A 16,713-nucleotide genomic window follows, 5' to 3' on the forward strand; every position below is an offset into this window, starting at 1 on the left:
CCTCATTGAGACAAGCATAGTAATTTCATTTCCCCATCTTCCCAAATGAGATGTTTAGAAAGTTTTACTTCTAAACTGCCACCTGTTACCCTAAACTCCTAAGTTTTGCAGAGATAGTTTAATACTCTTCATTCCAATTGGTTACTTGAATTTCTCATGGGTTGTCTCTTTTATGTATAAATCCTTACTTAGTATTTACAGTTTCACACTGTAATATCTCTGATACCAAATCCATTCCTGCATATCCCCCACCAAGTGAGATGGTGTATTTCTTCTCTACATATATGTGTAACAGTAACAATATTACACACAGCAGTAACAGTAGTAGAGCTTCATTTGGGTGCCCAGACCCAATTCCAATGTGTATAAATATGTGGGAGGGGGTATTCCCACACATATTTACACCAAGCAATTCTTGAACACGAGCAGGGTGTTGTAGAACACAACTTGATTCTGATGCTATCTGCCTGGAGACAGCACCAGATTCCCAGGTTAAGGGCTCCATCCTACAGGACTGCCCTCTACCCTCAACTCCAGAACCGGTTGAAAGCCGCAGGCAGTTACCTGTGCTTCTAACCTACTGACTACAGATTAGAGGTTCCCACGACCTCCCCCTTAGGTTCAATTAATTTTCTAGAGTGGCTTGCTCATGTTAAATTGTATCTGAATGCATAAAATATCATGAAAAGATTTATGTCTTCCCATTTGTAGGAATGCCCATGCTATACTGTAAAGTGGAAAAAAGCAAGTTGCATGCAGCATGCTACTCTATTCCAATAAAAACAGGCAAGCATAACCTGTGCATGTGCATTTATGATTGTATAAGGTTGCTGAACAAGAACATTGTGGAAGGGTACACTAGATGGGTAACAATGATTTCTGCACAGTGGGGTGGGGTTGGGGGGGATAGCTTTCACTTTCCATATCTTTGTATTGATGGCATTGTTCCACTTGTCACAGTAAGCGCATATTAACTTGATAGTCTCAAAACTTCAACAGAGAAAATAAAGCCTGAAGTAATAGTAAGTCTCTTTCTCTCTCCTTTGTTCCTCTCTGGGCATATAGATTTGAAGGAAGCCCCACTCCACCCCTATTTTACCTCACAGGGACGTAGACATCTGAGTCCCATTCGTAGAGGGGGTCAAGGTTACCTCCCACAGAAGTCCCAGGTGGCGGTCAAACTCAGGAAATGTATCTGGGTGTCAGTGAGGGTCTTTACATTTAAATCTGGGTCGCTTAAGGATCTGGCTAGTCTACAGAAGACAGAGAAACTAGGACAGGACCCATGACTGCAGATTGCCATTGCCAAGAGCCAGCTCTGGCCTGGCCAGTTCTTCCAGTTAAAGCTCGTACACTGTGGTTGTGGCTCTGTAAAAATATGTGTGTGTGCCTACAAGGCCTGGCGAGGAATTGAGGAAAAATGGAACCTAGCTTGTTGAGGCTTTGTTATCTTAACCCCTATAATCCTTTCTAATGCTCTGGATGAGTATTACTTCCATTTTATAGAGAAGAAAACAAAGTTAAATAACACGCTCAAAGCTATACAGGTGGTCAGTTGTTCTGTATACACTAGTCTAATTTTAGATTGTTTTTTTTTTAAAATCACAAAAACAACCTAAATAGGACACAGTTTGGGTTACTACAACAGAGACACAGTAACAATGGTTTAAACCAGTGTATTTCTCTCACCCAAAGTTTGGGCTGCTAGCTGCCATTAGGAGTTCAGGGCCTTCTTTCACGTTTTCCTGGCCTCCTAAGTGTTGTCCTTGTGTAGACGGACCACGTGGGTTGGTCACCACCTCTGCTTTCCAGAAGGGAGGGTAGGGGAGCAGGGAAAGGGTTAAGAACACAACCGAGAAGCTGCACCTTCATTCTTGTTTACAGCTCTGGCCAGAGCCAGGTCACATGATGACACTCAGCTACCAGCAAGGCTGGGAAGTATATACTCTTGTGCCCTTCTGAGATTCCATGACCATGGGAGAATGGGAGAACAGCTTCTGGGGGACACTGAGCAGTCTGTCACAGTGAAGAGAGGACTTTCTGAGACCTGAGCATGGGTCTGTCTACCTACAAAGCTCATTTATCTGATCACTGAGCCACAATAAAAACGATTAGGGTACTACCTGAGGTGAAATATTTTTATTTTCTAAAAGTCTTCTGTTGGGCAAGAAGCTCAGAGGACCTGAGGGTCATTTTTCCTGCTTTAAACTCATCCGAATTTTCCTGAGACCACAATGGATCACTTGTTGCCCAAGCACATTAAAACAACAAAACAAACTATCCATGTGTTCATATTCATATGTACACATACATATAAAAGGATCTCTGTAGAGAGGTACTACCCAGCAGGGAAGATGAATGAACTACATTATAGGCATGTGCCAACATGCAAAAAATCTCACCAAAGCGAGTGAAACGTGATGGCATTTAGTCATTCACTTTACATAATGCCCAAAAACATGCAGAACAAACTAGACAGCACATTGTTTAGGGATGCACATGCATGTCAAAACTGTAAAAAACAGGAAAGGTAGCAAAGCAAAACCCAGGTAGCGCTTCTCTCTTGGTGGATGGGGATTTGCCAGGAGCAGCCCATGGGGTAGAGGGTCTTTGTATTGGTAATATACTTTTGTTCCAGCTGTGGTGGGAACATGGGTATTCCTTTTATTTTTTAGTACCTTTCACAAAAAAACACTTCACCTGTGGCTAGCTGCCCAGCAGCGGGTCACAGGTCAGGTATTCGGACCAGGAGAAAGCGGGCTGCACACCCCCGTGGTGGTCACGCACGGCCCAAATGGCCAGACATGAACCAGGGATGGGTGGGAACGTGGACTAGTAAATTCACTCTAAATTAAGAAATATATCTAAGGGCCCCTGGACTCACCTTCACGCCTCACTAGGGAGCCATATCCAACCAAGGAGCCACCACCGGCTGCTCTCAGCATGGCACCCGCACCTCAGCATCTCCTGCCATCTAAACACCCAGCCAGCCCAAGGGGCTGAGGCTGCTCGGAGCCTTTCATTCCACCATGTAGTCAGACTTTCTGGTCACCGGTGCCGAAAAGGTCTCCGGCCTCCAGATGTCACTGTGTTAATGAGCCCCAAGTCCAGCTCGAGCACCTCCTCTGAGGTCTCACTCGGGCACGCTCCCAAGGGCCACCTGTGTGGTCTCCAGGCCTGCGGGCGGGCAACACTTTGGATCCCACTTTCCCGCTTTGGGTCTTCCAGGTCCTGGGCAATGGTAACATCTGTGAACTTGCTGAATTAAATTTTTTATTAGTCATTTTTCCTCCCCTAGGTGAAGACTTCTAATTGATGACTAGTTTCTAAAAGACCAAAGGAGGCACGGGAACAGCAGACCTGCATCCAGGAGAGCTTTTATTTGTATGGAACAGTTTTAAAAATACAGAATAAAATAGCTTTATCTCTACTATTATTCACAACATCTGGTCCAAATATTACATATTTTTAAAATACTTAAACGATTAATGAAGCCATGTTAGAAAAACAATATGAAAATTCTTTTTAGAAACTCCATAAAAGAATTACACATCTCAAAAAACAACCCCACCCCCAGATACCCTCAGTATTCAAAATAAAAACAAACAAAATAAATCCTGGAAAGGTAGAGAGCCAAAGTCAGTCACAAAAACTCAAGGAAAATATAGACATCCCCACTGTTTTAAGAACAGTCAGAAATTTATTAATGTGTCAAACAAAGATTGTTACAAACAAAACAAACAGGGTATTAACTTGAGCTGTCAGTAAGATGGCAACACTGGTAAGTGTCTTAAGTGCCAGGAAATACACAATTCTAAGGATGCTGGATGTTAGGAGGCGCAATCAAGGACTGGAAAGGGCAGGAATGTATGAGAGGCTCTGAAAAGGGATCCCAGCACCCACATGCTTTAAAGGTCCATGTGCGGGAGCTGGACGCTGGCAACCATGGGTGGTCTTCTTGCACTACTCAGGTTGTGTTGCAGGAGGGGTGCAGGGAAATGTTCTACTTGTGTCCGAATCATAAGGGGACAGAGCACCACACGCAGAACACATGAAACCCCAGGCTCTTCTCTAAAGCCAATGGGTGGCTCCCTGGAGCAGTGGCCCCGTGGGAGTTCAAGTGTGTACACAGCGCACCACCTCAGTGTCCAGGGTGCCGCTTCCTGCACACACTGAGTGTCCAGCAGCAGCCACGCCAGGACAATGTCTGCAGCCGAGCGCACACCCCCGGTACAGCTGCCTGAAGGATGCTTCCTCTCCCTGCGCCAGACAGGCTCTGGAAGGAGGCTTCTGCCACAGCTCCTTATTGGCCTTCTGTCTGGCCAGGCCACTCTGTGATCAATATTATGGAAGGTTATAGTTGCCAACCTCAAGTCTAAGTTGCTAGTACCAATATTACCCCAGGGACATGAATTAAAGAAACAACTTAGCTCGTGGCCATAAAGTATACACATGGGTAAATAAAGTATACACACATACTAGAGATTCATCAATGGAGAAATTCTATTATCACATGACATTGTCATGAAAATTATATCATTCCCTCCCTGGAAAACTGTATTATCCTGGGTAGAAATGTTATTTTACTATATGGAAATACTGCAATATTCATGCATAAACCAAGTTGCCATCATGAAAGTCAGTATTCTACAGTATAAAGCAAATTGTGTGTGTGTGTGTGTGTGTGTGTGTGTGTGTGTGAATTTGTTACCATGGAAACAAGAAACCATCAGGACCCATGATCCCTCATCCCAGCTGGCTTGGTTAAGCCAATTCTCTTGCTTTGATCAATCTTAAGAAACAATAAAAGTTAAGATTTGAAGCCCCCTTAAGAAATATTCTGTATCAATCAATCTAAGCTCAATTCCCTAGTGAGACTGAGAATGACAATTACTTACAAAGACTGGAGCCATTTCCCATTTTCTGTGACCCATGTTATACAGACATTTTATTAAAACCAGCGGTGGACCCCACTGGAGTATCCTTATAAATACTTCTACTTCCCGCATCTGGATCACTAATGTAAATGCAAAGACAGTACACAGGTGGTCACTGTGGAAACTGGAGCCTGGATGCCCTGCCCAAGGACTGTTACATCCAAAATACTTTAAAGCATTCTGTTGGCCCAATGCGGCACAGTAGGTATGCAGCCCCAGCAATGCAGGCCAACAAGGCAAGCGGGAAGTACACAGGCTCAGACCCGGCATGACCACCATGCCCCCCAAACCTCCCCTTCAGGTGTGTGCTTCGACCCCAGGAACAGATGAATGCATGTTTCTTTCAACCACAGACTCCCTCTGCAGCATATCTGCTGGCAGCAGGACTATTTTTTGAATGGATGGGGTGCTGCACATTAACATGAAACTCCACCCAGTCAAGCAAAAGTGATTTTCCCAGGCCAGGCAGAAAGTTCAATGGGCCCTCTGGTCAGGCTGCCCTCTTTCTTCCCTACCTCCAGTCCCCTTCTCCCACTATGGACGGAAAATCTGAAGTTGGCCCCAATTGAACAAGAAAGGCAAAACCCCTCTGCCCAACAGGAGGTGTGGTACGGGTCTTCCCTCCACATCTGAGTGCTTGCGGGAAGACCTCCTGGACCAGCAGATTTGAAACCTCCCAATAAAACCCGGCCCAGGAGGGGTGTCAGAAGGCAGTGGGTTTCTGGACATTTGAAGCACACAGCCTGCGTGTTAACCACTGGGATGGAGGATGCCTGGTCAAGTTAAGCTGAAAGGAGCTTGTTCCTGATTTACCCATGGTTCAGATGCTTTTTAGTTGGGTTTTGGTCCTTCTGCTCACCTACAGAGATAGAATGCTGCTAACCTCTGGGATGTTTAACAGTTTTCCCTGCCTGTCTGAGCAGAGAAATTGGAGATGCTGAACAGAAATACAAACAGAAGGAAGTGAGATGACTCAGTGTAGGAGGGCTGTCGGCCTCAAGGCCTTACACCAAGGTAAAAGGATGAAAATCATGAACCTGTGTGGTTCTAAAGTAACTATTCACTGAATGCAATTGTAAAAAACAACATACAAATTTAAATGTAATTTAGAATCTGAATCTTTTACTTAATCTGCAGTAAGATCTTGGCAGAACAATGCAGTGGCTCTCAAATATTCTTGCCAGAATATGCCTTCAAGTCCCAAACTTTCCAGAAGTCAAGGAGACTATACTGACATCATAATGCTGCAAAGATATCCAGTGCAGGAAAGCAGAGCCAGCTGCAGGGCCAGGAAACACACCCTGTGGACAGCAGGCTGCCAAGAACCATGCCCTGCTGTCGGACACAGGAATGTCTGCTGCTGTCCGGGGCTCGACAGAGCCAACTAATTCTTAGGAAGCATGTCCTCACGTAGCAAGGTCACTACTTAGGTTTCAGGCTTTTTCCTCTGGCTGAAAATTCTCAAACCAAATTCAATAAAAGTCATTTTTTCAGAAATAATTTAGTGTTATTAATTAGAACTCAATGGAAGGGGGACCAGCTGCTTTTCTCACCACCTTCTGCAGTAACTTACACAAGAAGAGCAGCATTTGGCCAGGACCTAATCTTCCCCTCTGAAAAATTAAGGTCCAGCGGGGGACATGTAATATGGCAACACACAGGAAGTCTCCTTAAGCCTTATATGCCAGAAATGACTTTCAACAGAAATGCAGCGAGGTAATTACCAGGCTGCCAAGCCATTCAATATGGCGGCTCTGTTGGTTGCCTGCCCCAGCATCCCTTCTTCACAAAACAAATTCACATATAACTTAATCCACAGTTTCTGGGTTCTGGTCCAGTAGTCAGTTTTTGATAAATAGATTAGGCATTACAGTATTTACACTTTCATGGTATCAAGCAATACAAACACAACCACAATAATGGTTACTGGCCTTCAAAAGCCAGGACAACAAGCTTCCCGATGGCATCCGCAGCTTTACAAAAGCTGGTTCTTTTCTTAATGGGGGGTGAGAAGAAGGGGAACAAGTAATAGGGATGCAAGGTAAGGGGGTCGGAAAAACACTGATTTCAAAAATCTGCTATAGTCAGTAACATTAAATAGGAATCAGATCTTGTAATTATAGACACACATGACAATAACTGACATCCACATGACAGCAGAGCCAAGACTCCAATAAACATTTGTTGGTGCCCTTGTGTAGCACTCTACAGGCGTCACACCAACCATGAGTGATAAATGCCAGATAGTGTCTCAGTTACAGCGGAAAAGAAGCCAGAATGGAATGTACTGGCTCCTACTGGGCCAGGGTAGCATTGACAAAAGAGTAGTTGACTACAAGGTTCTTTCCCTTCCCCTCTAATCCCCCAAATAGATTTCCATTCTAACATCTGTACAGCCCTTACCCATGCACAGATGTGGGCACAGGGTAACCATGACACTGTCTGCAAAAAGGTCAACAGCCTCCTCCTTAGGACTATCAGGGAACACAGAATCACATTTGACCAGTCAGCTGTGACAATGTGAGGATACTGGTGCCCCTTGACCACAGGGGGTCTCTGCAGGTGTGGGCCGAGGTCAAATTTTAACAAAGTAGGTCCAGGTGCTTCTAGGACAGAAAGCCCCTGGAAACAGCTTGTAGAAAAGCCAGCACAGGGTAGTGGAAGGAGATAGAAAACAAGGAATCACTGTGTGTTTCAAACATCCACTCCCACAAGAGGACAGGAACTTCAAGTTTGGTGGCCACAGCCAGCAATGGATGCTCTCAAGGGCAATGGGTCAAGGGCTTAAATAAGGAGCTGGGTGAAACACCGTATTAGACACAATCACCACCCACGACAAAAAAGCTATTTGTAATCTGTCTTAGCTCTGAGGTGCAAAATGTAAATGCAGATATATAAACATATACGTTACTGCTTGTTACTCAGCAAGAACTACAGACACATGCCTCACTGCGGCCAGGCCACAGGGCGGGCTAAGGCTATACCGTGGCCTGCGAGTCCTCGTCTGAGCTCCGGCTGTTAGCATTCTTCCGGAGGCCCTTCCATGTGTAGCCCACAAAGGTTGGGCTGATGGGTAAGTAGCTGAAGCATCTGTATTTTTTAATAATGTTCATACCAAATGGCAAATCGTAGGATTCCATACCATCGAGGGACTTGCTCCCTTTGCCCACGCCCTTCTTCCACTTCCTGATTCCTCTTTCCTCTGGAGTACCTGTGGCACACACACACACACACACCCCAAAACAAAACAGAACAATATAGTGGAATGTTTAACAGTTCTACCAAGAATTGATATTCTCCGACATGCTGTCCTATATATGGAACATGCCAGCATGACGGCAAAGAGCCCTAGACAATGGCACTAGTGTTGATGGCACTTGGACAATCCAGGTGCCCAGGCCAGAAATCTAAGAACTAGTAACCCACCCTTGTTCCTCCTGCTCCATATTAAATGATCTCCTGATCTCCTAATGCCCTTCCCTCCTCCCTGTCCTTCCACATGACCCATGTTCTCAGTTTTCACCGTTGAGGGTAAACACGGCCCAGGCCACATTACTGCCTTCCTGGGTCACCGTATCTGCCCCTAACTGGTTGTCCCCTCCTCCAAATCTGTTCTCTCACATTGCAACAAATAAACCTCCTAAAATGCAAATACTATTTTGCAAAATGGGTCCCAGAGTCTTTACTATACCATACATAATGCCTTCATCAATCGGTCATAGCAAACCACCCCATCCAGACACACCAGGTTTTATTCTGCTTTGCTGTGTGCGTGTGTGCTATGTGTGTGTGTGTCATGTATTCCTCACTTGTCTTGCTCCTGTGAGAGTGAACTTCCAATGGCATTAATACTTGGGGCCACTCTGACAGATGAATCAGGACGACCGACCTGTGCCCACAGGGCTCAGCCTCTCCTGGTTATTTCCTACAATCTTCCCAGTGCTGAGGAGCAAGGCACCGCTTTGGCCACGTGGGACAGCCAACAACAGATGTCTCTGCATAAGCCTGGCTAACGAGCTTCAGTCTTTGGTGCACTGTTTAGGTACCTCATTATTCACTTAAGGTTAAGCTAGGCCCTGCTGTCACTGTTTCAGTAACAAAACTGACTTTAATTTCCACCCATCTGACTCCTGTGCTTCTCTCTCAATTAGCTCTGACTTAGGACAGAAAAAGGGTGTTACTCGTTGACCCCCATAAACCTAACACCTTCCACCTATTCATGCATGTGATTTCTTCTGCCTCACGTGTTCACTCCTGGTTTCCCCAGCAACCTCTTGATTGAGGCTTTTTAGAGTTGGGTTGTCACAAGGGGAAAATCACAATAAAACCTTCACACATGACAATAAGCATCATCTTTCCTTGATGGCAGGTGAATCTACCAATGTGTCCTGCAGCATTTCACAACGGTACACAGCATCCTCTTCCAGGAAGCTGGGAAGGCCAGAGGACAGGCCCACACCACATCCCTGTCTGTCCCCCAGCATCTGGCACAGAATGCACCCAGCTGAGGACTATGGATGTTGGAGAGAGAGCTGCCTCCACACAGCTCTCTGTCACTGATCCTGGCAGCAGCTTGTGCCCACCATTCTCGCCGTCTTCTGATCCTAGTTGTCTGGGTGCCTGCCTTCCGAAAGACCCCTCTGAAGGACAGGCTCCTCAGGGAGAAGTGCCCCAGGCTGTTACTGGCTGGCTCAGAGGCGTGTGAACAGGTGGGCCATGAAAACCCCACTGTGCTTTCACCATGTGCCAGGAAGTTAGCTGCTTTCTCTTAGAAATAATTCAGCAAGGAGGAAAAAACCCCTAAGTTGATTAGCAAAAACCTGATTCATTAAAGGAGGGTGGGAGTGTCATCATAACCACTTTAGAAAAGAGTTTTAACCAGGGGTGGCTTTGAAATAATTTGTTCTTCCTGCTTCCCATATTTATTTGGCCAAAAAAAAAAAATCCACATATGTAATGAGCATGTTTGACCACATACCTGGGATGGTGTTATCCAAAATAAAAGCCACACAGCCTCCTACAAACATAGCAGTTGTGAGAAGAACGTTCAACACTTGATCGATGCCTGTTATCCCTAGAAACAGAACATAGCAATAGGGTCAGAGCCACAGCCAGGACAGGCTTGCCCTTGACTTAAAAGGACCCACTGGAGTGGGTACTAACTGCCAGTCAATGCAGTGCACAGAAGCGTAAATTCCAGTCATGCATGAACAAACTTTTGCCAGTAATGTTGTAAACTACTATGAATACTTTCAACAATACTCACAAAGTATCTCCATAAGGAAAATTCCTAAAAATGGCCACAGCAGATAAATCTAACAGAGTGAAGTTCACCCTATAATGAACTATGAAGCCATTGGAGATGCTGTTTTCAGATTAAACACACACACACATGCAGGTATATAAATAAAAGATGGCTGTTGTTAGGTTGAGAAAATTACAAAGTGAATAGTTAAGACAAAAATACTTGTGCTATCTGTAAATCAGATAAAGGGTTTCCAAATCCTGGTTACTAATTAGTGCTTAGCTGCCCTTGTTAGGAGCAACTCGATTTATAAAGACGTCTTCATATGAAAGTGATGTATTATAAAGTAAAAAGCATCAGGTATCTCCTTATTAGAAGTTCATGCACTTTCTATATTTAAAATGTAATGATCCCCAACAGAAAATAGCAAGTGTTGATGAGAATGTACAGAAAAAGAAATCCTTGTGCACTGCTGGTGGGCATGTAAAATGGTTCACCTGCTGTGGAAAACAGTTTGGCAGTTCCTGAAAAGTTAAACGCAGAATTACCATATGACCAATTCTACTCCTACATATATGCCCAAAAGGACGGCAAACAAGGACTGCAGATAGTCAATCCTCATTACTGGCAGGTACATTTGTGAACTGGCCTACACATCACAGTTTGCTGGCAAACCCAAAATGAACACTCACGGGTTTTCTTTCACACACAAAGAGCAGCAAAAAATGTGAGTCACCCAATATACACATGCCAGATGAGGACAAAGTAATGCTCTGCCTCCCAGTTTCAGCTCTCAGACTCTAAACAAGTGTCCTTTTAGCAGTCTAGGAGTACCATTTTTTTCCCATTTTGGTGCTTTATTGTGGGTGCTTTCAGTGTCTAGAATGGCCACCAAGTGTTGTGTTGAAATGCTGTCTAGTGTTAAGTGCATGACATCTGTGATGTGCCATATGGAGAAAACACACATGAGAGATGAGCTTCACTCAGGCATGGCTTACAGGCTAGTGGCCATCCTTCCCTTGGAAGCAATGCTTCCGTGTCTGCTAACCGCATGTTCACAGGGACTTTAGAGAGCACAATTACCAGGAATGAGAACCGACTTTATTTGTACACCTATGGTCCAGTACTACTGCCAGGAGTCAGAAGGTAGGGACAATGGCCAAACAATAAACAGACTGTTGCAGACACATATAATGGAGTATTATTTAGCTGTAAAAAAGGAATGGACTACTTATACATCTTATTACATGGATGAATCTTGAAAACAATATCCTAAATGAAAGAAGCCAGGCACAAAAGGTCACATATTGTATGATTCTGTTTATATGAAATGTCCAGCACAGGTAAATCTACAAAATAGAAAGCAGACTAGTGGTTGCCAGGGGCTAGGAGAAGGGGGATATCTATGATTAAGTGCTTAATGGATATGGAACTGTATTTGGGGGCATGAGACTGTTTTGGAAACCAGGTAGAGTGGAGGTTACACATTGTCAATGTACTAAAATGGCATTTTGCTGGTCCTTTAAAGTGGTAAATTTTTTGTCATGTGAATTCTACCTAAAAAAATATATACAGAGGAGGAGTCAAGATGGTGGCATGAGTAGGGCAGCAGAAATCTCCTCCCAAAACCATATATATTTTTGAAAATACAACAAATACAACTATTCCTAAAAGAGGAACCAGAAGATACAGTACAATAGCCAGGCTACATCTACACCTGCAAGAACCCAACGCCTCACGAAGGGGGTAAGATACAAGCTGCGGCCGGGCAGGACCCAAGCGCCCCACACCCCAGCTCCCCGGCGGGAGGAGAGGAGTCAGAGCGGGGAGGGAGAGGGAGCCCAGGACTGCTAAATAGCCAGCCCTAGCCATCTGCACCCAGAGCACAGACACACAGTGTGTGAGGTGCTGGATACTAGGGAAACGGAACAGTAAGACCTGTGAGTGGGTCCCTGCAGCCGGCGACCCTGGGACAAAAGAAAAGCGAGTGCCTTTTGAAAGTCTTAAATGGACAGGAGCCTCACAGCTGGATGGAAGCGTCCTAGCCCACTCAGCCCAACAGCTGGGAATCCCGGGGAACTCCGGGCGCCCTAACACCCTGGGTGGCAGCGCAGCTCTGAGGCCCCTCACAGTGATAAACAGCCTCCCACCTGTCCCCCCTCTGGCGTGGCCCCATCATAGCGGATCAGCAGCCTCAGACCAGCCACACCTACAGCAGCCACGCAGGGCCTCCTCCACAGCCACCCAGGCTGGGCCAGACTCAGAGGCCCCCTTGGAGCACAGCTGCCCAGCACAAGCCACTAGGGGTTGCTGTTCTCACAGGAGAGGAAGGCGACGAGCAAGCAGGAAGGGACTTTGCTTTCCCAGCTGACACACTGGCCAACTGCCCACAACTACCTCTATCGCCTTGAAAAGGCAGAAGAATTTGATCCAGACCAGAATCACATACACATCCCCTGTGAGGGAACCTGGGGAGATAGATTTAACCAATCTTCTGAAAAAAAAACTCAAAATAAAGGTCATAACCATGCTGATGGAGCTGTAGAGAAAAATGTAAGAGCTAGCGGATAAAGTTGGGAGGGAGAATATAGAAATAAAACAATCCCTGGAAGGACTTAAGAGCAGACTGGATGAGGTGCAAGAGGCCATTAATGGAACAGAAATCAGAGAACAGGAACACAGAGAGGCTGACACAGAGAGACATAAAAGGATCTCCAGGAATGAAAGAATATTAAGAGAACTGTGTGACCAATCCAAACGGAACAATATCCGCATTATAGGGATACCAGAAAAAGAAGAGAGAGAAAAAGGGATAGAAAGTGTATTTGAAGAAATAATTGCTGAAAACTTCCCCAAACTGGGGGAGGAAATAGTCGCTCAGACCACAGAAGCACACAGAACTCCCAACAGAAGAGACCCAAGGAGGACAACACCAAGACACATAATAATTAAAATGGCAAAGATCAAGGACAAGGACAGAGTATTAAAGGCAGCCAGAGAGAGAAAAAAGGTCACCTATAAAGGAAAACCCATCAGGCTATCATCAGACTTCTCAACAGAAACCTTACAGGCCAGAAGAGAATGACATGATATATTTAATGCAATGAAACAGAAGGGCCTTGAACCAAGAATACTGTATCCAGCACGATTATCATTTAAATATGAAGGAGGGATTGAACAATTCCCAGACAAGCAAAAGTTGAGGGAATTTGCCTCCCACAAACCACCTCTACAGGGTATTTTAGAGGGACTGCTCTAGATGAAAGCACTCCTACGGCAAAATAGATGTCACCAGAGAAAATAAAATCACAGCAAAGAAAGCAGACCAACCAAATACTAACTAAAGGTAAAAAATAAAATCAACTACCCACAAAAGCAGTCAAAGGAAACAAAAAAGAGCACAGAAGAAAACACCCAACATGTAAAGAATGGAGGAGGAGGAATAAGAAGTGGGAGAAATAAAGAAGCATCAGACTGTGTTCATAACAGCTCAATAAGCAAGTTAAGTTAGACAGTAAGATAGTAAAGAAGCTAACCTTGAACCTTTGGTAACCACAAATCTAAAGCCTGCAATGGCAATAACTACATATCTTTCAATAATCACCCTAAATGTAAATGGACTGAATGCACCAATCAAAAGACATAGAGTCACTGAATGGATAAAAAAATAAGACCCATCTATATGCTGCTTACAAGAGACTCAACTCAAACCCAAAGACATGCACAGACTAAAAGTCAAGAGATGGAAAAAGATATTTCATGCAAACAAGGAGAAAAAAGCAGGTGTTGCAGTACTACTATCAGACAAAATAGACTTCAAAAAAAAGTCACAAGAGATAAAGGACGTTACATAGTGATAAAGGGGTCAGTCCAACAAGAGGATATAACCATTATAAATGTATATGCACCCAATACAGTAGCACCAACATATGTTTAACAAGTACTAACAGAATTAAAGGAGGAAATAGAATGCAATGCATTCATTTTAGGAGACTTCAACACACCACTCACTCCAAAGGTCCACCAGACAGAAAATAAGTAAGGGCACAGAGGCACTGAACAACACACTAGAACAGATGGGCCTAATAGACATCTATAGAACTCTACATCTAAAAGCAGCAGGCTACACATTCTTCTCAAGTGCACATGGAACATTCTTCAGAACAGAACACATACTAGGCCACAAAAAGAGCCTCAGTAAATTCAAAAACACTGAAATTCTACCAACCAACCTCTCAGACCACAAAGGTATAAAACTAGAAATAAATTGTACAAAGAAAGCAAAAAGGCTCACAAACACATGGATGCTTAATAACATGATCCTAAATAATCAATGGATCAACGACCAAATTAAAATAGAGATCAAGCAATATATGGAAACAAATGACAACAACACAAAGCCCCAACTTCTGTGGGGCACAGCGAAACCAGTTTTAAGAGGAAAGTATATAGCAATCTAGGCATATTTAAAGAAGGAAGAACAATCCAAAATGAATAGTCTTAAGTCACAATTATTGAAATTGGAAAAAGAAGAACAAATGAGGCCTAAAGTCAGCACAAGGAGGGACATAATAAAGATCAGAGAAGAAATAAATAAAATTGAGAAGAATAAAACTATAGAAAAAAATCAATGAAACCAAGAGCTGGTTCTTTGGGAAAATAAACTAATTAGATAAGCCTCTAGCCAGACTTATTAAGAGAAAAAGAGAATCAACACACATCAGCAGAATTAGAAATGAGAAAGGAAAAGTCACGACAGACCCCACAGAAGTACAAAGAATTATTAGAGAATACTATGAAAACCTATATGTTAACAAGCTGGAAAACCTAGGAGAAATGGACAACTTCCTAGAAAAATACAACCTTCCAAGACTGACCAAGGAAGAAACAGAAAATCTAAACAGATCAATTACCAGCAACGAAATTGAAGCGGTAATCAAAAAACTACCCAAGAGCAAAACCCCCAGACCAGATGGATTTATCGTAGAATTTTATCAGACATACAGGGAAGACATAATACCCATTCTTCTTAAATTTTTCCAAAAAATAGAAGAGGAGGGAATTCTCCCAAACTCATTCTATGAAGCCTGCATCACCCTAATACCAAAACCAGGCAAAGACCCCACCAAAAAAGAAAATTACAGACCAATATCCCTGATGAACATAGATGCAAAAATACTCAACAAAATGTTAGCAAACCGAATTCAAATATACATCGAGAGGATCATACACCATGACTAAGTGGGATTCATCTCAAGGATGCAAGGATGGTACAACATTCGAAAATCCATCAACATCATCCACCACATAAACAAAAAGGACAAAAATCACATGATCATTTCTATAGATGCTGAAAAAGCATTTGACAAAATTCAACATCCACTCATGATAAAGACTCTCAATAAAATGGGCATAGAGGGCAAGTACTTCAACATAATAAAGGCCATATATGACAAACCCACAGCCAACATCATACTTAACAGCGAGAAGCTGAAAGCTTTTCCTCTTAAGATCGGGAACAAGACAAGGATGCCCACTCTCCCCACTGTTATTCAATATAGTACTGGAGATCCTAGCCATGGCAATCAGACAAAACAAAGAAATACAAGGCATCCAGATTGGTAAAGTAGAAGTCAAACTGTCACTATTTGCAGATGACATGATATTGTACATAAAAAACCCTAAAGACTCCATTCCAAAACTACTAGAACTAATATCTGAATTCAGCAAAGTTTCAGGATACAAAATTAATACACAGAAATCTGTTGCTCTCCTATAAACTAACGATTAATTAACAAAAAGAGAATTCAGGAAAACAATTCCATTCACAATTGCATCAAAAAGAATAAAATACCTGAGAATAAACCTAACCAAGGAAGTGAAAGACCTATACCCTGAAAACTACAAGACACTCTTAAGAGAAATTAAAGAGGACACTAAGAAATGGAAACTCATCCCATGCTCTTGGCTAGGAAGAATTAATTAAGTCTAAATGACCATCCTGCCCAAAGCAATATACAGATTCAATGCAATCCCTATGAAATTACCAAAGCATTCTTCAACAAACCGGAACAAATAGTTCAAAAATTCATATGGAACCACAGAAGACCCTGAAAGCAATCGTGAGAAGGAAGAATAAAGTGAGGTGGGGGGGAGGATCTTACTCCCCAACTTCAAGCTCTACTACAAAGCCACAGTAATCAAGACAATTTGGTACTGGCACAAAAACAGACCCACAGACCAGTGGAACAGAATAGAGACTCCAGACATTAATCCAAACATATATGGCCAATTAATATACGATAAAGGAGCCATGGACATACAATGGGGAAATGACAGCCTCTTCAACAGTTGGTATTGGCAAAACTGGACAGCTACATGTAAGAGAATGAAATTGGATCATTGTCTAACCCCATACACAAAAGTAAATTCAAAATGGATCAAAGACATGAATGTAAGTCAAGAAACCATAAAACTCTTAGAAAAAAACATAGGCAAAAATCTCTTGGACATAAATAGGAACATATCTCC

The 16,713-nt window shown here is 43.4% G+C and overlaps 1 protein-coding gene across 6 annotated transcripts in view; it reads right to left on the reverse strand.

The window, feature by feature from the left end:
- Positions 1–3,361: 3,361 nt before the first annotated feature.
- Positions 3,362–16,713, reverse strand: part of SLC23A2 (solute carrier family 23 member 2) — a 143,141-nt gene continuing 129,789 nt past the window's right edge. For all 6 annotated transcript variants that reach the window (XM_037017375.2, XM_037017374.2, XM_037017380.2 and 3 more), the window contains 2 exons: positions 9,916–10,011; positions 3,362–8,148 (listed from right to left, as the gene is read on the reverse strand). In XM_037017375.2, coding sequence (XP_036873270.1) covers positions 7,916–8,148; positions 9,916–10,011 — 329 coding nt within the window. In that variant the 3' untranslated portion in view covers positions 3,362–7,915. The remainder of the gene's footprint in view (positions 8,149–9,915; positions 10,012–16,713) is intronic.

Source organism: Manis javanica, chromosome 5 (assembly GCF_040802235.1).
Source record: "Manis javanica isolate MJ-LG chromosome 5, MJ_LKY, whole genome shotgun sequence".
Classification (NCBI taxonomy): Eukaryota; Metazoa; Chordata; class Mammalia; order Pholidota; family Manidae; genus Manis; species Manis javanica.